This window comes from Triturus cristatus, chromosome 11 (assembly GCF_964204655.1).
Source record: "Triturus cristatus chromosome 11, aTriCri1.1, whole genome shotgun sequence".
NCBI classification, from domain to species: Eukaryota; Metazoa; Chordata; class Amphibia; order Caudata; family Salamandridae; genus Triturus; species Triturus cristatus.
Window position 1 is genome coordinate 666,585,484 of NC_140594.1, and position 20,792 is coordinate 666,606,275.

At 46.6% G+C, this 20,792-nt stretch overlaps 1 protein-coding gene across 1 annotated transcript in view; it reads right to left on the reverse strand.

Annotated features, from left to right (window-relative positions):
• The window catches only part of KY (kyphoscoliosis peptidase), a 175,670-nt gene that overhangs the window by 145,028 nt on the left and 9,850 nt on the right, over positions 1 to 20,792 (reverse strand). The window contains exon 2 of the mRNA XM_085634246.1: positions 1,560 to 1,625. Within this exon, the coding sequence (XP_085490372.1) occupies positions 1,560 to 1,625 (66 nt within the window). The remainder of the gene's footprint in view (positions 1 to 1,559; positions 1,626 to 20,792) is intronic.

Below are 20,792 nucleotides of genomic sequence, written 5' to 3' on the forward strand. Positions count from 1 at the left end.
GCCATGCGTTACCTTTGGTCTTCACTTTCCATACTTGTATTATACATGTTTACAATTTGTGGCACAGGGAACTCAAGTGATTTTCCTAAAGATACATCATTTTGTTAGTAAGGCCTAGCTGTCAAAGTTGAACTTAGGTCTTTCGATAATGAGATCAGCAACTTACCCACTGCAGCACAATTCCTAAATGTGTGGGAAAAGTCTATGGCGGCTCCTTTGCTGGGGGAATTCTAAGCAAGATCCAGGCCCTTTAACCATATTAGTCCTCAACCACACAACCTGCTGAACAAAAGAGTTTCCCCATTTTTTTTTCAGCATCTAGTATCATGGGTACCTTTCACCCTTACTAGCATTTGGACCCCCCCCCCCACCAGAGGCCCCACTACTTGAAATACTTTCCTTTCACACTACTGCTCTGAACCTCAGATCAAGAAAACATGTGAAAATCATATGAAAACATGGACGTTCCTGAGGGTAGGAGTGCCTCTGAAAGCAACGCTTCCAGTGATCTGAGAATTATGCACCAGGGCTCTATAGTAAATGCGTTGAATTCAATTAGTTGAGAAACGGGACTTGAGTGTTTGCAGAATGAGGATGGCGTCTACATAGCAGGACACTCCAACCACTGCTCTTGCTGCTGCAAAATTATAGATTTTTCACTATCTAGCAATTATCTTTGTAGGCACCCCTAGAAAGAGTTAGTTGCAATTGTGTAAATAGGAGCCAATACATCAAATTAGCAGATCTCTGTACATCTTCCAAAATGGATGTAATTTCTACAGAATACAGAAAAAGAACCAACAATCATTAGTGAAATAGTTGTCATGTTCTTACAGAATAAACTATATGTATGTCTCCCAACATCATACAGTTTTACTTGGACTTTGACCCAAGAACATCAATGTCAATATGTCATTTTGGTGTTTTACATTTACAATGAACAAGATGGGACAACTCAGTGAGCCTTAGGGACCTCTATCCCTCAAATAAGAAACCAATAAATCTTCGGACTTGAATTGCAAGACCTTCTTCATTGAAAAATATGAAAACCATCATTGGGAATTGTCATCTAAATCCGCCACTAACATCAGTCTTTCTAGAAATATGCCAATGTGAATAGTATCAAAGGTAGTGTAAAAGGCCCAGCAGCACAAGTTGTGCAGCCTTACCATTTCTACTGCCCTCGGCAACGGTCACAGAATCCCATACCTCCCATCCTTGTTCCTATCCAAATGTATCTGTCTGTAAATAGTGCTTGAAAGACGCCTCTGGCTTTTCTACTTAGAGACTGTGCTTCTCAGATTCAGTGGCATAACTAAACTTGAGGGGGCCCACTCTGCAAAGTACATGGAGGGCCCCCTGACCCAGTCAGGAGCTCTCAGGCCAGGGGCTCGTGACCCGTGCCCATTGCTAGAGGGGGCACCCTGGAGCTCAAGGCTCCCCCGCACCACAGGGCTGATGTTATGCTACTGCTCAGATTCCAAGGAGTTCCTCATTCCCATTACATAGATAGGTGCCTGCCTCATTAGGCATTTCACACATAAGGCTTCTACACATACCATGATTGTTGTTGAAGTTGGTGATCTCTCGTGAACCAGAGAACGGCAGGGATTGAATGACTGTACCTGTAGAGAAAGAGAGAGAAATGAGAGGATATTTTCTTATTTCTCAGTCAATAGGTGCTGACCAATAAGTCACGTTTTTCTTTTCAAATGCAACATTGGTACAACCTGGTATAAGTACTTCCTGACCCAAAGGACTGGCCGCGGCGGGCTGTGGGTCTTCCTGACAGGATACCTGGGGAGGAACCATACCCCTCCTGATTTCTCTTCAAAGTAACCTGCCCCCAGCACACACCAAGGAACCTAACACTAGACCTAACATGTCTTTATTTTACTAGCCATGATGAAGCCAAACCCAGGGGAGAGGGAGGAACTGACCAGAACCAGTTTTAGGGTGTGGCAAAGGGGGTTCCACAGGCTTTCACTGGACATAAAAGGGGTATCCCCAGAACATGAAGGTGAGCCAGACTTTTCAACTTTGGAACTGGAAGACAGCTGCAGCAGAACCATAGACAGCTGGATGGAGAAGACCCCAGATGCCCTACTATGATAGACTAAGGACTTTGCCTGCAGCTGACCCCAAGCCCAGATGAGTCTCTCCAGGGCCAGTGATGTTGGTCCTCTTACAGTCCCTGATGACTGGTTGTGGGAATATTTGGACTCCACTGCTTTCCTGGTTGCCCTGGAAGATGGCCTAGAGAGGCAGGTTAGGCAGTGGAGGAGGCTGGCGCATGTAGCTAGTAAAACCAACCTCCTGCATAGTGTCACCCTTTTGAATACAGGGGGCTGTGATTAAACTGTTCCAGGTGACTAGAGCTCACCACCACGCATACAATGAGCCCAAGATCATTAGAACCAGCCTAACTATGCCCACGTTATGCCACTTTAGAGATTGTGACCTTTGACTATAATCAGAGAACAGAGTGCGCTGCCTCCTTTCCCTTAAGTACCCCCGGGATTGGCCAGTGCCCAGGGGTCAGCGTAACACTCATTATTGAGCTGTGTGTGGGGAGCTGGCTGGGGCCGTGGGGGACTTAGGGATCCCCCACAACCCCCACTGTACCAGAAGGATTGGAGTTCACAGACTGGAAACACTGCACCCTAGAGAAAGACAGAGACACAAAGGAAAAGGAAATGGAAAACAAAACTGCCAGGAGCCGCTATGATAAAATGAATGCACCTGGTGAAGAACACACCATAATGTGCTTCTAGGGCTAATTTACAAGCGTTTTTGCTGCTTGTGGTGGTCCTATCTGTGCGCGGCACCACCAACAGTTGCCAAACGGATTGTGGGGGACTGCTTGTAGTGCAGCATTGCACTCCTACAAGTATTTGCAAAACTTGCCCTAAGTGTCAGGGGTCAATGAATCCATGACCCCCATACAAACTCAACTCGTTTTCAAGCACTCTTGATAACAAATGCATTTTAAATAACTTTTCCCTGATTCCAGGGATAGTATGATTATTTTTTTAGCATGTGATTATTAGTCTTCAAATGTGGTGACTCTGAAAAATAACACACAAAAAGATGATGGATGGAAGGCTGTACATTGTCAAACATTCACTTCAAGTAGAGAGGTCTGGGCCTAAATCCATTGGTTTTTTGCTCACTGTGTCATTCTAGTTTAGACCCAGCCATATGCAAATCAGTCTTGACCGTGCTCCTCATGGGAACAGTCCAGCCGGAACTGCCATGCCAGTCCTCCTGGACTGAAAGCAAGCATCCTGGGACCAGTTTTCGGTTATCCCCCTTATCAGCCAGGCTAGCTTAAGTCCAATGGCATAGTGAGCCCGGGACCCATGTCCGGGCATACCCTTCCCCCTTGGGGTGACTACAAGAACACAAAAAGATAATGGATGGAATGCTGTACATTGTCAAATATTCACCCCAGTACAGAGATCTGGGCCTAAATCTATTGTATGTTTGCTCACCATGCCATTGCTGTTTGGACACAGCCATATGCAAATCAGTCTTCACCCTGTTCCCCATGGGAATAGTCCAGCCTTAACTGCCAGGCCAGGTCCTCCCTGGACCGGAAACGAGATTCCTGGGACCGGTTTCAGGATTTCACCCTCATCAGCAGGCTAGCTTGAGCCCAATGGCATAGTGAGCACAGAACCTAAATCTGGGCATACCCTTCCCACTTGGGGTGACTATAACAACACAAAAAGATGATGGCGGAATGTTAAAAATTGTCAAACATTCACCCCCAGTACAGAGAGCTCAGACTAAATCCATCGTTTTTTTGTTCAACCTACCATTCCAGATTGGACCCAGCCATATGCACATCAGTCTTCACCCTGTTCCCCAGCACGAGCTGCCAGGCCAGGCCATTTGACAGAGCCAATAGGCTTGTCTCATATTATAATTTGGTGATACCTTTGTCAAAGCCAATAGGCATGCCTTATATTTTAATTTGGTAACCCCTTGCCAAAGCCCACAGATTTGTCTAATATTTTGATGAGGTGACTCACTGAAAAAGCCAATATGGCCATCCTCCTATATTGTAATGTTCTGCCAGGTATTGGGGGATACTGTGATTTTGGGGGTTATGACTTAGAAGTTGTCAAATGTGATTTTGGAATGTCTCTATAGATAATTCCATCTATCTTAAGTATATAATTGTAAATTAATGTGCAGTATTTGATAGTGTGTGTGTGTAATAATTGTACTCTTACTTTTTCAAAGAAAAAGTACTTGACTGGACAATGATTTATTGAGTGTTAGTGTTGCATGCCAGCAAATGGTAATTACTAGACCACACCACATCCCCTGAGTAGGCCTTGGACGGCTCTGCTTCACTACTCTAAGAGAGTCAAATGCTACAATGGGGTGCAGGTGTTCCCAGTAAAGAGACAATAGCAGACCTACTATTTGCACTGGCCTCACATCCTGCACAACTAATAACCTAATTGCTTACATTGTACAACAAATGGTAAGTATCAGGGCAAAACTATCAGTTCTTAGGACGGTGCGTAGGGAAGGGCTGGTTAGAGACTTAGGGTTATATTTACAATGACCCTGCAGCACTTTTACGCTGCAGGATCATCACTTTTGTGACGCTCCGGAGGAACAGTGTGTCGGCCCATATTTACAAGGCCACGCAAAGCCACCCTGCGTGGCTTTTCATATCCTCATAAATATGGAGTATGACAATGCCATACTCTGCGTGGAAGGGGCATTCCATGGGTTTTGCTGTGGGTGTTCCCATGCAACACCCATGGTTTTTTACACTGCCCTAGATTTACAACATAACGTAAATCTTGGGCAGCACCAAAACTAACGCCTTCCCAAAGACAGCATAGCGAGGAGAAATGCTTACATTTCTAATTGTTTTTTTCCTCTTTTCTCGTGTGCTGCAGTACATAGAATGAAAAAAACACCTCCTTTGATCATTTTTGTGCAGGAAGGTGTACCTTCCTGCACAAAAACAATCCTGCCAACAACACAGACGCCCTTGCGCCATGGTTTAAGGGTGCCTACGTTGGCACTCAGCTGAAGTTTGTGCACCGGCACTGGTGAAACAATAGGAATGTGCTGTATCTTTTACATATGGAGCATTCCTGCCCTTTTCTTTTGATGTAGGACATTGCAGCTAGAAGGCTTGGGGCGCTGCCCGACGCCTAAATATTGTGAATGTGCTCCTTAGGATCAAGTGAGAGCATTCTTTGTGATGTGCCCAGGTAAACAAAAGGACTGTATTAGGCAAATTCCTTGAAATAGAAGAAACGAGGCTATGAAATAGCCTCGTTGAGGAGATTAAGAAAATTGAGATTACAGTCATCCAGTGGAAGAATGAGAAAACATGCATTTATGGATTGCCCATATATGGACAAGCGGATGAGTAACTGGATCCTGTTCCAGGAATATTGGCACTAATAAAGCATTCTACTATGGACTTAAATTCCTCTCCTACTATTCTGAGTAGACTCTCTTGGGTAAAATGCAAATTTGCTGGTGTAGACATGACATCATTACCTCAACTGTGATAAATCATTCCTGCAACTAATTCATACACAATTAACCCATAATACTATGCCAACAGCACAGCAATGTCGGTCTAGTTATATATTTTGCAATACATTTGTGATCTCTTCACTTAATGTTAAAATACATTTTTCTCATTCTATAAACATTGATAGATATCACCTCTCACTTACTATTCATATGCACCTTTTTTCTCTTCTTTAATCTGAAATTATGTGTCATCCAGCGGACAGCTCATGAATCTCCATCATTAAGGGACACATGCATTAAACTCCTCATTTGAGATTACCAAATAGCAATTTTTAAGGAATCGCTATTTGGTCATTGCAAATGCCTATGCATTTAGGAATCGCAATAAAGTTTGAGATTCCTTAACATTAGATAATAGCGATTCTGAAATTGCGAATCGTTATTAGCTAATGTGACTCTATTAATTCCTATGGACCTACAGGCCCATAGGAATGAATGGTAATGCTTTCGCAAATTGCAGCTAACAAATTGATAATCGCAAATTGCCCCCCCTGAAGCACCCCCCAAAAACAGGTAAGTGTGCACATGTGAAGCACACACATGCCCTTTACATGGCACTTTAAAAAATGCATTTTTGTGCATATTTCAAAGCATGCACAAATTACTATCAACTTGAAGTTGATGGTAAATAGTGTTTCCTTAATGCACAGTTCGTATTTGGGAAAGGCTACATGCATTGGCAAATAGGGATTCGCAAATTGCGATTCCCTAAATATATTAGCAATTTACGTAATGGCAAAGAATTGTGATTACCTAAATTGTGAATGTCAAAAGGTACATGCATCTGAAAAGGTCTTTTTCAGTTCGCAAACGGGCCCCTTCTGTAAATCGGCCCGTTTGCGGATCCGAAAACCGCTTGATGCATGCGCCCCTGAATTCCTTACAAGAAAATGATTCTAACATGCCCTAATTTATGACTCGTTGACATGGTGCAGATTTCCAACACTGAGATAAGCATGTGCATGCAATTTGCTCAAAACCCTGATGAAACTTGCTCCCCCTCCTGAGACTCCTGGAATTGACCTTCTAGAGGAGAGATGTCAGCGGATGATACTCAAATCAGTGGACTGCAATCAAATGAAAGTCTTCTTTCAGCCAGCGTGATTTAAAGATAACCCCAACTTCACTGGTAGAAAAGCAAGTGATGGTTGACGTTTTGCACACAGTATGGGAATTACCTATATGTCCCATATTGCCAAATTATAAGATGACACAGGAAAGAGGGTAGGCCCAGCACAGCCTCTTCCGAGCTTTTATGAGCGCAGTCGGACCTGCTTTTGTTCCATTCTTCTCCTGGGATGCCAAGGTGTTTCCCGGGCCGTTGAGAATGATGCTGTACTATAAGTGCCCTAGGTCCCACCTCCAGCAGGACACCTCCTTCATGTGTAAAGGGTTTCTGGGCTATGTAGTCTTACCCCGACCCACTAGCAGCCACCTCATGTCCTGCGCGGCACGGAGTGATGCTGCGCTAAAAGGGTGCTAGGTTACACCTCCACCAAGGCTCCTCCTTCATGGAGAAAGGGTCTCTGTAATTCTGCCAAGACGCACCAGCAGCCTCCTCACGTCCTGCGCTGCGTGGAATGAAGCTGTGCTATAAGTGTGCTAGGGCTTTCCTGGTTCCCCTATCTCAGAGCCTGCAATTGAACAGGAAAAAAAGTGGCGTGAAGCTTCGCGGAGTATGTGAAAAGATCATTAGCACATTTGAGTGTTTCTCTACCCCCACTCAACCAGAGTCAGTCTTGTTTGAATCCCTTTCTATGAATTGTAGTCCTGATTGCCCAACACTCAAAGCCATTACATGATCAACTGGATCACTTTGAGGGGTCACTGAAAGCCAAACTGAGAGGGTCCGCTAATGACTCTTGCTGTTCTCAATCACCTGGATCACTCACTTTCCCTTTAGTCATCCCTGAGCCTAAACACTCAGCAGGTGGCAAAGGCTCCTTGTCTTGAGTGGAGCACTCTTCTTCCTTGGCTGCCATTGGTCCATCTAAATTTGCGAGTGGCGTTGTTTCTCATGCCACAGGACCACAGTCACAGAGCCCCACCACAAACGAATCCTGGCTGTCAATGTGACATCTTATCCACGACCGAGCCCAACCTTAAGTCTCCCACTGGCGGCCTGTCCTCACACTCTCATTTAGCCAATGTTCCAACTTTGAGCATGCTAGTGAGAGGAGGAGTCACAGCTAAAAAATAAAGTCATTCATTGGCTTAAAAAAATGTAACTTTAACACATACAATTCCTCATATATCCTCCCAGTGAGAAGAGTTTCATGGATTGGGCCCTCACAGAAACCATTTAAAGGAGACTGTATGGTTATTCATTTTAGCAAGTCTGCTTTTGCTAGAACTCTACTTGCTACCCAGTTTAACCCAGAGGTGAGATGCAGTAGTGTTCATGTTTTGCCTTTAGGTTTCTTTTAAAGGCCATTTGTTTGCCCTGCTAGTATCTTCCATGGCCCACAATAATGGCCTAGAATTCAGTGCCCATCTTTAATAGGTCTTCTGAAAAGGTTTGACAATCCACGCCACAGCAGGCCCATCCTGATTTCCTGCATGCTGACTTCCAGGGCAAAGTTGTTCTAGCTGCTTTCAACCTCAACTGCATTGTAATTTTAACTTCAGTGACTCCAATATCCGGATTTTTAGTTGGAATTTTGATGGACTGGCTTAAAAAATATCTAAAAAAAAATATCTCACTTCTATCAGTGTGTATTATATTGTGACTCTACAAGGAACTTTGGGGGCATATTTACAAGAATTGGCGTCACAAAGTTTTACCGCTGACTTTCGCCGAAATCCAACGCCATGTTAATGACGTATTTAAAATACGTCATTACATGGTGTTAGGATCAACTTGTGGCGGCGAAAATTGTTGCTAACTCTAGCATAACAGCGAAAAAAATCTTGACGCTAAAGTGAAGAAAGTGACAGCCGACCAATAAGTGGCAAAAAAGATTCACGTTAGTCATCCCAACATTACTTTTCAGCCTCTAGAGGCAAAAAGAGCCTAAAAATACACCTCTAAGGAAATAAAAGAAATTAAAAACACCAGAATGCAGAATGGAGCTGCCAGGACCAAGTTCAGCCCAGGTCATTAATCCCCCCAAACCCCCGAACAGCCAGGATGACAAGCCAGAGTCCCAGGGGAAGAAAAAATGCAGAATCAGGGCCTCATTAATGAAAAGTGGAGCATCACTGGGGAAAAATAGCAATGCAGCACTCTTCATTGTGCCATCCTTGCAACACCATGGCAGCCATTGCCTGGAAGTGCGGACAGTCCCCGGAGCCTCGACGCCTCGCTGGGCCTGCGTCTGAGACCCAGAGTGGGAGTCACCAGTACTGTGGGGCTACTGCGGCCTGACGCTGGAGGCGGGCCGTGCCAGGCACGAGCCTGTGACCCGCGGCTGTAGATATTGAGGAGTCGGTGATCACCCTTACCTGGTGGCAAAGTCAGGCAGGTCGCATGGAGACACATTGCTGACTTGTGTGAGAAGACCGCCTGGTGCCCCTTTGAGCTGTGATCTGTAGAGGCGCTCCTGTGCACCGATGTGGGGTGGTCTGCATTGCATAACATGCACCACCACTACACCGGGATGCACGGAGGAGATTGCTGATGGTGGGCTGCGCCTATCTGCAACACAGGCCGGAGGAGGTAGTGCTGCCTGGATGCTGTGGAGGGTGAGGCCGCTGGGTTGCGCCAAAGTTGTGGTGGGAGCACCGCGACTTTGTGCCTGAAAGGGCCCTGTTGCATCACCTGCATCAAGAGGTTCCCCAGCGCACTCGGAGGTGACTGCTGTACCAGGCTTGTGAAATCAAGCCTGGTTGAGGATCCTACTGGCTGAGTCACAGATTCGGAGACAGTGGGGAGAATTGAGCCCTAGTGTCGATGTCCAGGTGGGGAGAATGTGGGGCGGGGAGTGAAGGAGGCCCGGGGGTCATGTCGGGTCCAGGCCTAGTGCCTGTGGGTGGTGCATATCGTGTCATGAGCAATCCCTGCTCTGCGGCAGACCCACATCACTGAGGACACCGCACAAGACTGGCGGGGGACTCTGCTACTGGCTCAAGTCACTGATATCAGCTGTTGGTGGCAGTGGGTGCCAGGGGTACGGGGTCGATTAGGGCCCAGGCCCTTGGGCGCGCAGCTTGATCCGCCGTTACTCGCTGGGGCACTGGGGAACATGGAATCTGGTTGCCAGTGTTAGATCGGAGGAGGTGACCGGGTGGTGCTGCCTTTTCTCCCACCCTGCTAGTGGGCTTTTGGGTGTACGGGGTGCTATCCCTTAGTGGACTTGCTCCTTTCACAGCGCAGTGTCATCTGGTAGCTACTGCTGCTGCCTTCACCTGCTGCTGCTGGTTCCTCTAACCCGGAGGTCAGGAGTTCAAGGCCCTCCCCCACCCAGAGGTGCTCTGCTGCTTGACTGCCCTCCCATCCCTCTTTTCTGTTGTTTATGTCCCTCTTTCTGCTCTTCTCCATTGCTTTTCTACCCCAGGCTTTGTTTTTCTAACTTGCTTTATTTGGCTTTGTTTTTTCTGTGCTTTTTTTCAGTTCCTTTTTGCCTGTCCTTTCCCTCGTTGCCACTGGATTCCTGTGGCCCAGCCCTCCTCCAGTGTCCTTTCCCGCGTTTCCTGCCTCCCAGCTGTCCAGCACCCCCGCAGCCAGTGCCTAATTTGAGCCGATGGTTTCCACTGCTCAACACCGGCACTTAATTGTCAGCACCGGTGCTTACGATGATCTGCCACGTGGTAGTGTTGTTTATTTAAAGACAAGCGCAACAGCAGTTGTTTGTCAATTCTATATATCTTAAAAATGACTAATACCTACCCCCACGCACATTCTTATACGATTGGGGTGCTGGAATAGTCTGAACTGCTACACTTGAAGGAGTGTACTAGCAGTTCTGTTGGTACTGTCATTGGCAGCGCTGAAGGGCAATGGGTGGTGAAAGCTGCAATGGTCTCCTGACAAGGGCCCGGCACCTATTTTTTCACAAATTAAGCACTGGACTACTTAATGGTGGCCCATGTGCGGCCGTGTGTGTGCCGCTGGAGCACCAAATGTGCACCAAATGCAAGCCCATCTGCATCTGTCCGTGACTGGACTGCGCCCAGTGCCAGGGACCCAGCCTCTCGGACACTCCTCACCCTCATCCCTGGACATCATGCCACCTGCCATCTAGCATCACTTAAGAATACCCTTGGACCCTTTGCCTGCTGAAACTGTAACCACACCTTCTGCCATGCCAACACACCAGCTCCTCTCGCCGGCCAGCTGACCAATAGCGCACCTGACTGGCTCAACTGCATCCTCCCCAACGTGCTATCCCTCCACAAACAGGCCTCAGAAATCTAGGACCTGCTCAACGCCACCTCTCCAGACATCACCTTCTTCACGGACACCTGGACCAACCTCTGCTCCAGACCGGACATTGCCACCCCCGACGGCTACAAAATCACCCACACGGCCCACCCCGACCGCCCAGGACGAGGCATTGCCATTGCCCACAAAAGCTCACTCCGACTGACCACCGCTCTAATGACCCAACAGTGACCACGGAACACCTCCGTTACCAGATCTGGATCAACCCCAACACCACCTTCCGTGGCACCCTCGTCTACAGGCCCCCCGGCCCCTGACACCCCTTCCCTGCCACCATCATAGACCTCATCGCACCCCAGGCTCTTGCATCCACTGCCTACATCCTGTCGCAGACCTCAACTTCCACCTGGACAACCCCAGTGACCAGAATACCACCTCCCTCCTGGAGAACATCGCCAACATCGGACTCAAGCAGCTAGTCCCCCACATCGACCCACATAGCCGGACACATGCTCGACCTCGTCTTCTCCACCAGTGGGAATTTCAACTACAGCCATACCACTGAACTCTCCCTGAGCGACCATCATTGTGTACATCTCACCTTCACCATGCCCACCGCCATCATCATCGCCCCCAAAGAACTTCTCATCAACTCCCTCAGGACCACCACTCCGCCAACGCCCACGGACGCCAAAATTGCAGCGCGCAACCTCCTCAGATGGATCTCCAACTGCGCCGGCACCCTGGCACCCCTCAAGAAAGATCAGGCAAACAACACTCCAAGAAGGCCAGCTGGTTCACTCCTGCCCACCACGAGTCCAGACGCACCTGCGGACATCTCGAGAAGAGATGGAGACACGCAAAACCCCATAAACTCACACAACCTTCAAATCTGCCATCAACACACACTAACTCCTTCTGAAAACCACTAAGAAAATGGCTCCCAAGACAGAATCATCACCAACGCACACAACAGTCAGGAACTCTTCGCCATCGTCAAGGAGTTTGCCAGGCTCAACAGCAAGACAATAGATGCACCCCCTCCCAAGACAAACTCGGCACCTTCTTCCACCACAAGATTCGGAAGATCTACGACAGCTTTAGCACCCCATATCCGGCCACCACGCCGGCCACCAATGTACACAACCAAGCCTCACCCCAACAGACCATGCTCTGCTAGACCCCGCTCACAACAGAGGACACACTCAAGACCATGAAGATCATCTACTCAGGTGTCCCTGTCCGTACCACATCTTCCACAGAGCAGCTGCACCATCAACTGCTCTATCAAAACTGCCACCTTCCCCAACGCATAGAAACACGCAGATTTCAACCCTCTGCTGAAGAAGCCATCCTCAAACCCGACAGTCCTCAAGAACTTCAGACCGATCTCACTTCTCCCCTTTTCAGCCAAGGTAATAGAGAAGGCAATCAACGCCGACCTCTCCGAGTTCATAGAAGTGGACGACATCCTGTACACCTCCCACCCTGGCTTCCAAAGCAACCATAGCACAGAGACTGCACTCCTCGCTGCCACAGACGACATCTGCTCCCTCCTCTTCCTGGCAAGGCTGCGAGTGGTCTCAGATGGTAAGACGCGATTCTGTGACGCTGCTGAACAGGTCTGGACCTGGCTGGGATCTACTGGTCAACAGGTGCTGCAGACAGGGAGTGAAGGGTTTGTGCAACAAGCTGTCATTCGCAGAGCCAATCATAGTGGGAGGCATAGGAGGAGCAGGCGCCCACTGCCACAACTACAAGCCACCCCCAATCTGGAGCAGGTTATAAAAGAGAGGCGGAAGGCAATGCATGCGGTGGCGACAATGCGCGATTGTACTCAGAGACAGGATCCCAACACTTCCCCTGAATGCTCCCCCAGTGACAATGGCTCCACTGCAATGTGGCCATCCGGTGTGGAGTCTGGGCGGCCCTCGGATGTGACTTCTCAGGCAGTAGATGACCTAATTTAAGGTTGACTGTTTGTGCCTCTCTCCTTCCACAGTTAGAGACGGCTCTGGAGAGTCTCTGGCTTTCTGCGGCTCCCAGTCTCCAGCCTCCTGTTGCTGATGTTCCGGTCTACCGAGGTCAGCACTTAAAGGGGATCAGGTCCATTCATCACCCAACGGGAACAAAGCAGTTCTACAGGTGAGTGACGTATGACAGGGGTGGTGGTGGTGGTCTCCTTGGTGCTACTAGCTGCAATTTCAGGAGGTCCACGGTGTTGTTTACTTTGCCAGGGACGAATTGTGGGAGTTCTTCTATTATCCAAGGGCCTCATTATGTAGCAGCAATTTTGCGTCGCTCGAATGTCACTTTTTTTACATTCGGGTGGCGCAATGTGCCACAGCATGTTTACAAGGCCACATAAAGCCATTGTTTTCATCGCCTTGTAAATATGTGCCCTTTTCACACATGAAGCTGCGTGAAAGGGGCGTTCCATTGGTGTTGCTGTGGGTGTTCCCATGCAAAACCCATGTAATATGAAGCATTCCCGAATTTATGAGAAACCAGAAACTTGGGAATGCGTCAGAATCTAACACCACCTCAAGGGTGGGGTTTGGGAGGCGCGACGAGGATGAATGTTTTCATTTCTCCTCTTTTTTTCATTTTCCTGTGTGCAGCATTCTGCAGCACACATAGGAAGAGGAAATCGATTGGATTGATTGATTTAGTGCAGGAAGGTGTCCCTTCCTGCACAACATCAATCAGATCTGCAACGAGGGAACCCTTGGACCATATTGCAAGGGAGCCTTCATTGGTGCCAGCCATTGTGCGCCAATGTAGGGGAAAAATACAGGAATGCGCCCTATCTTATCGAAAGGGCCTATTTCTGCCCTTTGTTTGGTCGCAGGACAGCACAGCAAGGCTTCCTGCAGTGCTGACCAGCACCAAAACCTCTTAAATGAGGCCCCAAGAGGGGATGCATCATTTTTAAGACCAGGTATTTTCTGACGTTAAAAAACTGCCTCTAATTAAACTTAGCGGTAGTTTTTTTTCTTTAGCGACGTACAAGGAAATCCTTGTAAATATTGTGTTGTGTGTTTTGCAGGAATTTTTACACTGGAGTGCCCACCTTGCATCTCATTTTTGGTAAATTACGCTAACAGAAGTGGCGCTAGGAAAAATTTGTGTTAATGCTAGAAATAAGCCGCTAACTGGAGTCAGTGGCAACTTGTAAATAAGGTGATAAAAAAAGCCACTGCAACGTCAAAAAATTTACGCTACAGTGGCGTTAAGTTCTTGTAAATATGCCCCTTGGTCTGTTGCTGATATTTTTTGTGATCGCTATACTTGTTTCTCAGTCCCTGCAACTAAGGGTAACTATGGCAGGGCTAGTGGGGGGGGGGCTTACAATGTAGTTTAAGTATGCACTTCACATGAGTATCAGCAAGATACCTGTTGATCACATGGGGATTCAAGCTTTTTACGTTGAATGTGTGAAGAAGTTCACATTTTAGTTTATTAATTTTTATAATAATGAATTTACTCATTCCAATGATAAGAATTAACATGATTTGTTTACCTTTATGGAGACTATGCCTATTTCACAGAGGCTACCTTCTAGTGCTCCTAATAGGATAGTATGTGAAGACTTTAATTCTAAGCTGACTCTATATGTTAATACAATATATTATGTGTATACTTCTTCACCTATAGAGGCAGTTAGACTTTGCAACAACAACAGAGATATATTGCTGACTTCGATTTGGTTAACATCCATGAAAGACACGATTTATGGGAACCTTATATTCCAACTTTTTTGGTATGGTCTATGCAACAGTTATTAATTACATATTTCTTTCCAGGCGCCTTTTGTGTGGTTCGACTTCATGTGATATCCTAAATTTGAATTATGTTGATCATAATTCATAATCCATTGACAGCGGTTTTGCAGACTCCCTCTGTAAGAAGGTCTGGCCCTTTCAAGGCATGTGATTGCCTTTGTTCCACACAATATAATCTACATATTGTATGGAAAATTCAGAACCCAAATGTTCTTTTGGAGTTTTGGTCAAGTCGAAACTTTTGGTGACTTTAAAATGTTTATCTGCAACGGAAGGGGGTGATGGTATATTATCTGCTTATGAGGATTTATGTGTTGCTATTCACAGTTTTCTATTGACACCAGGTGTCTGTATTAGGCACCATTCTCCAAGGTGGTTTGACTTCAAATGTTCTGCAGCAAACTGCTGCAAACTGAGGTCCGCCCTAAAGGAGAAATAAATGGACACCAACATAGCATTCCACCTAGGCACCAGCGCTCCATACCTAACTACTGAAGGTATTGGAGAGAAAAAACATTACAAAAGAGTGTGTTCAAAATATAAAAATAGTGCATTGGCCCCTCACTCTGTTTTATGTAAAAGAGCCCTTGTAAGTGATAAATACTTTTTATTACTTGACGCTTCTGCCTCACAGGTATCAGATAAGGCAGGGGCATTGATCCGATTGGTAAGTGTTAGCCCCTGTCGTTCAAGCCTAACACGTCCTCACCCGTCCTGGAAGGAGAACTTGTTGCAGTGGAATGTGGCTATTTAAGACTATCGGTAATTTCTTTGAAGGAAAAATTCCTTTTCTGTGTGGAGTTGAGTTGGTTTTCGTCTCAAATAACTACAGCAGGCACACCTCAGTTCACTATTGTGTGTGGCTATCTAGGAGGAATACACAAAGCCCAACTGTCCGCTTCACCCAGTCATGTGAGCCTGAAATAGGCTGAAGGCACTAAATGGCTAAGGCATGAAAATGCCAACTTTCTAAAAGAGGCATTTTCTAAATTGTATTTTAAAATCCAACTTTACCATAAGATACGTTTTTTCATTACAATTCCAAAGAATCCAGATATGAGCTGGTTACCTGTTTCCATTTGGGAGCTATCTCTTATTAGATGTAATAAGACAACTCCAATGTTATCCTATGGGAGAGGTAGGCCTTGCATTAGTGAAAAACAACTTTAAGACGTTTTCACTACCAGGACATGTAAAGCTTAAAAGTACATGTCCAACTTTTAAATACACTGCATCTTGCCCTCAGTGCAGTCCAAGGCCTACCTTAGGCGTGACTTATATGTAATAAAAAGGGAGGTTTGGGCCTGGAATTTTTTTTATTTTGCCAGGTTGAAATGACAGTTTAAAACTGCACATACAGGCTGCAATGGCAGGCATGAGGCATAATTCAAAGGGCTACTTAAGTGGGTGGCACAACCAGTGCTGCAGGACCGCTAGGGACATTTGATTTACAGGCCCTGGATACACAGAGTACTACTTTACTAGGGACTTACAAGTAAATATTACTATCAATTCCACTAAGCAGCTCTCATTATGCATGCCATGAGGAACTGGGTCTTAAGTACATTGAGGATTCTATGAAGGTAGCCCCTTTGCTACTTTGGATGTCTGTATAGATGAATGAGAATGCATCTCTTACTCGCAGGATCATCAAGGATTGTTTCAAATGTAACAGAGAGTTTAGGAAATCTAGCACTAGATGGTATTTAGTGCTTAAGACTACTCCATGCATTGAGCCTTACCTTGTAGGCGAGATTGCCCAATGGGTTGTGGGCCTTGTTGTTTAGATTTAGAACAGGTATTCTTGGCTCTTTGTTATGTTTTTCCTTGAGCCAGTATGCTATGCATTTTTAAATTACATTTTATGTTTTATATTCTAAAAGGTTTTTATCCCGCCCTTAAAGTCGCGACATCTTAAAAGCTATTAATCTGCTTTGCAGTTTCCACGATTTTTAACTGATGATGAAGTATGCCGGGTCGTTAGCTCGTTGTCAGTATTCTAAGTTTGATTAATTGTTGCACGTGCCTGATGCACTTTAAGTGATTTTAATGTCTGTTTTTGTATACATTTTCATGATTATCTGAGATATAAACGAATCAAGTTTTTCTGATGATGATGAAGATGATGAATGTAGAACCTCCCTTTTACAGTTGTTCAGGTGAGCTACTCTGCTTTTCGTTGACCAGAAAATGTGACTCTTTATTTAGGAATGGACTTGAAGCATATATAGCAAGTCGGAAGAGTTGGCTCCATGTCAATCACAGGTCAGGCACTCTTCTGGCAGGAAGGTTGAAGTCGGTTAAATGCATTTGAGCCGTGCACCTCTGAACGGCCAGTAAATGTGTCGAGAAATTGTCTTATGGGCACAGAAACCAAACTATTTTGTTGCCATGCCTTAAAAAGCCTTAAGAAAGGGAGTAGATTGTGGCTGTTGCCACCCACGCACAGACACAGGGGGACACGTGCATACATTCATGCAAAGAAAGGCAGTGACAGACTTCTTTATTCTCACAGACCAATAACCATACAGGTATCTAGTTACTATGTCTACAGACATAGTCACCCGTGCATACAGACAATGCAAATACATACACCCATGCACATCTCTGTGCTTGCAAAGGAGTGAGTCTTGAACTGATGATGTCCACGTGGTACCCGATCAGTGTGTCTGTTTGAGATGCTCTTAAAATGCTTACGCTACACCGGTTGTGTCATTTCAAAGGAAACCTGCATTCATTGGTGCCTAGTATTTATGTTATTGGGGGAAGTATGCGCAGTGGCTGCCTGTGCTGAGATGTTCAGTGTGTGCAAAGGAAGCTTGCACCTCTTCCACCAATCACTTTCCTCCCTCCTCCTTTGTATCCTCTTGCACGCAGAGCATCTTCTTGTATGCTATGCTTTCTTACCTCCCTCTGCCTCTTGGTAGTAGAAATTATTTTGGCTTTTGTTTACTGAAACGGCGTTATCCAGGCTTCACTGACATACTGCACAGGTACAGCATTGGCATCGGCAGTGATTGTGTCCCTGGCACACTGAGCCTCAGGATAGTTGGCAGTGACTTGTGATTGTCACACTCTTAGAACAAGCATACGATGTGTCTGAGTGAGGTGCGGGTGTGGCAACACTCAGAGAATGAGGTGGAGATCCTGCTCCCGTGGCATGTTGGGGGGTATTCCCAGGAAGAGCTGTATCAATTAGACAATTTATTTAGGCACCAGAAAGAGGGTTCTGCAGCCTTTGTGAACCTCTGTTCACTGTGCAAATGAAAATCAGCAACGCGGCCTGCCCTGTTTCCACTACCCTGGAGTCAAAAGGAGGCTCAGGCTGTGCAGGTTCATGCAAAGATGGCGGCGAGAGGGCTCTTTCGCTCCAGGTGAAGAGCTGTCTCCTTTTGACACATCTCGTCTTTGAGATCTAGAGCTCTGCAGTTAAAGAAGAGACGCTCTCCTAAAGACATTGAGCGCTGACGTCTTTCAGAGGAGAGCCGCCTCCGCCACAACACTTCGGAGATCGGCAGTTAATCCAAATGAAGACCGCCTCCTCTCAAGAATTCCCACCCTGCAGTGCTCTTGTGAGTGGATCTAACATGCTTTTCAGTGGAGTGCAGTGGTGCAGAGTAGAGTGGCAGAGAGCACAGTGTTGCTGTGTAGAGTGTTGTAGAGTGCAGTGGTGTAGAGTTGAGTAGCAAAGAGTGCAGTGGCATAGAGTGTATTGGTTTTGAGTAAAGTGATGTAGAGTGCAATGGCGTAGGGAGCAGTGGCATAGAGCGCAGCGGCATAGAGTGGTGTAGAGTTGCAAAGGATAGATTTCAGTGGCGTAGAGTGGAATGGCACTAGAGTGGAATAGAGTAGTGTAGAGTAGATTGTTTCAGAGTATTTTTGGTGTAGGTGCAGTGGCGTAGAGTGTAGTGTCATAGAGTGCAGTGGTGCAGAGTAGCTTAGAGTTGTGCAGAGTGGATTGGCATAGAGTGTAGTGGTGTACAGTGAAGCGATGGAGAGTAGAGTGGCATAGAGTGTAGTGGCGTACAGTACATTGGTGTAGAGTAGAGTGACACAGAGTAAAGTGCAGTGGCATAGAGTGCACTGGTGTAGAGAAGAGTGGCAGAGAGTGCAGTGCTGCAGAGTAGTGTGGCATAAAGTGAATTGGCATAGCATGGAGTGCAGAGTAGAGTAGAGTGGTGCAGGGCAGAGTGCAGTGTTGTAGATTGTAGTGATGCAGAGTGTAGTGGCATAGAGTGTATTGGCGTAGAGTGGTGTAGTGTAGAATGGTGCAGAGTAGACCCCACTGGAATAGAGTGCAGTGGCATAGAGCAGCGTGCCATAGAGTTCAGTGACAGGGAGTGCAGTGTTCCAGAATAGAATGTTGTAGAATGCACTGATGTATAGTAGAGTGGCACATTGGTGTAGAGTCGTGCAAAGTAGAGTGGCATAGGGAGCAGTGGCATAGAGTACAGCGGTGTAGATTAGAAAAGAGTGGCGTAGAATGCAGTGACAGAGTACACTGGTTTAGAGTGCAGTGGTGTTTAGCCCTGTGGCATAAAGTGTTGTAGAGTATAGTGGCGTAGAGTGTATTGGTGTAGAGTAGACTGGTGTAGAGTGCAGTGGCGTATAGTGCATTGGCTTTGAGTAAAGTGGTGTACAATGCATTGGCACAGGCTGCAGAGGTGCAGAGTAGAATGCAGTGGTGCAGAATAGAGTGCAGTGATGTAGAGTGGGGTGGCGCAGAGTAGTGTGGAATGGAGTGGTGCAGAGTGGAGTGGCACCAACTGCAGTGGTGCTGAGTGGTTGGCGCTAAGTGTGGTGGCCCTGAGTTCAAGGGCGTAGAGTAGATTGTTTCAGAGTAGAGTTGAGTGGTGCATGGTAGAGTACGGTGGTGTAGAGTAAAATGATGCAGAGTGGATTAGAGTGGCATGGAATGGATTGGTGTAGAGTGTACAGGCATACACTGGACTGGTACAGTTAGAGAATATTGGCGTAGAGTGCAGTGGCATTTAGAGTGCAGTATAGTAGATCAGAGTGACATAGAGTAGAGTGGCGTGGAGCAGGGTAGGGTGCAACGGCGAAGAGTACAGTGGTGCATAGTAGAGTAGTGTGGGGAAGAATGGTGTATACTAGAGAGGCGTAGAATGAAGTGGTGTAGAGTGGAGTGGTGCAGAGTAGAGTGAAGGGACACAGTGTGGAGTGGCTTGTAGTAGAGAGTCGTAGAGTGTGGCCTGGTGCAGAGTAGACCACAGTAATGTGGAGTGGTGCAGAGCAGAGTGGATTGGTGTAAAGTGAAGTTTGCATGGTGTGGTAGTGTACTACCATAACAGACACATCCATTGTGTTACCAGGCAAGACAGCCCTTGCTGCATGCTTTGAAGCCAGCGCCCACACCAAGAAACTTTTCAACATCGACAAGGATTTCTCCGACCCGGCTGCCAGCAAAAACAACATCATACCCTCACAGGAGCTGTGCGACAACCTCGCCCACTTCTTTAACAACAAGATCTCAACCATATACAAAAAACTTAGAACCCCAACCCACACCTAGGGATTTCCTCGACAGATATGCCACCACTGTAACCAACAAGAACCACACACTGACCACCTGGAAGATCCTTCCCACCCAGGACACCACCATGAAATCCATCCACTCTGGAGCTCCCACAGACCCATGCCCGCACCACATCTTCAACCTCAGAAACCAGAGGATTGGTCAGGAACTCACCACCCTACTCAACTCCTCTACCACCAACGCAACATTTCCAGATGCCTGGAAATACACCGTAGTCAGACCCCATTCAAAAAACCCTCTGCCGACCCCAGCAAACACAAAAACTAAAGGCAAATCTCCCTGCTCCCATTCCCAGCAAAGGTACTAGTAAAGATCCTCAACAATCAACTCATGACACACCTGGAGCAAAACCAGCTACTAGATGCCCCCTAATCCGGGTTACGCAGGAACCCCAGCACCAAAACCACCTTGATCGCAGCCTCCGACATCCAAACCCACCTCGACTGAGGAGAAACAGCAGCTTTGATCCTCCTCGACCTCTCAACACCTTCAATACCGTATCTCACCACGTGCTAATCGAAAGACTCCACCAGATCGGCATCAAAGG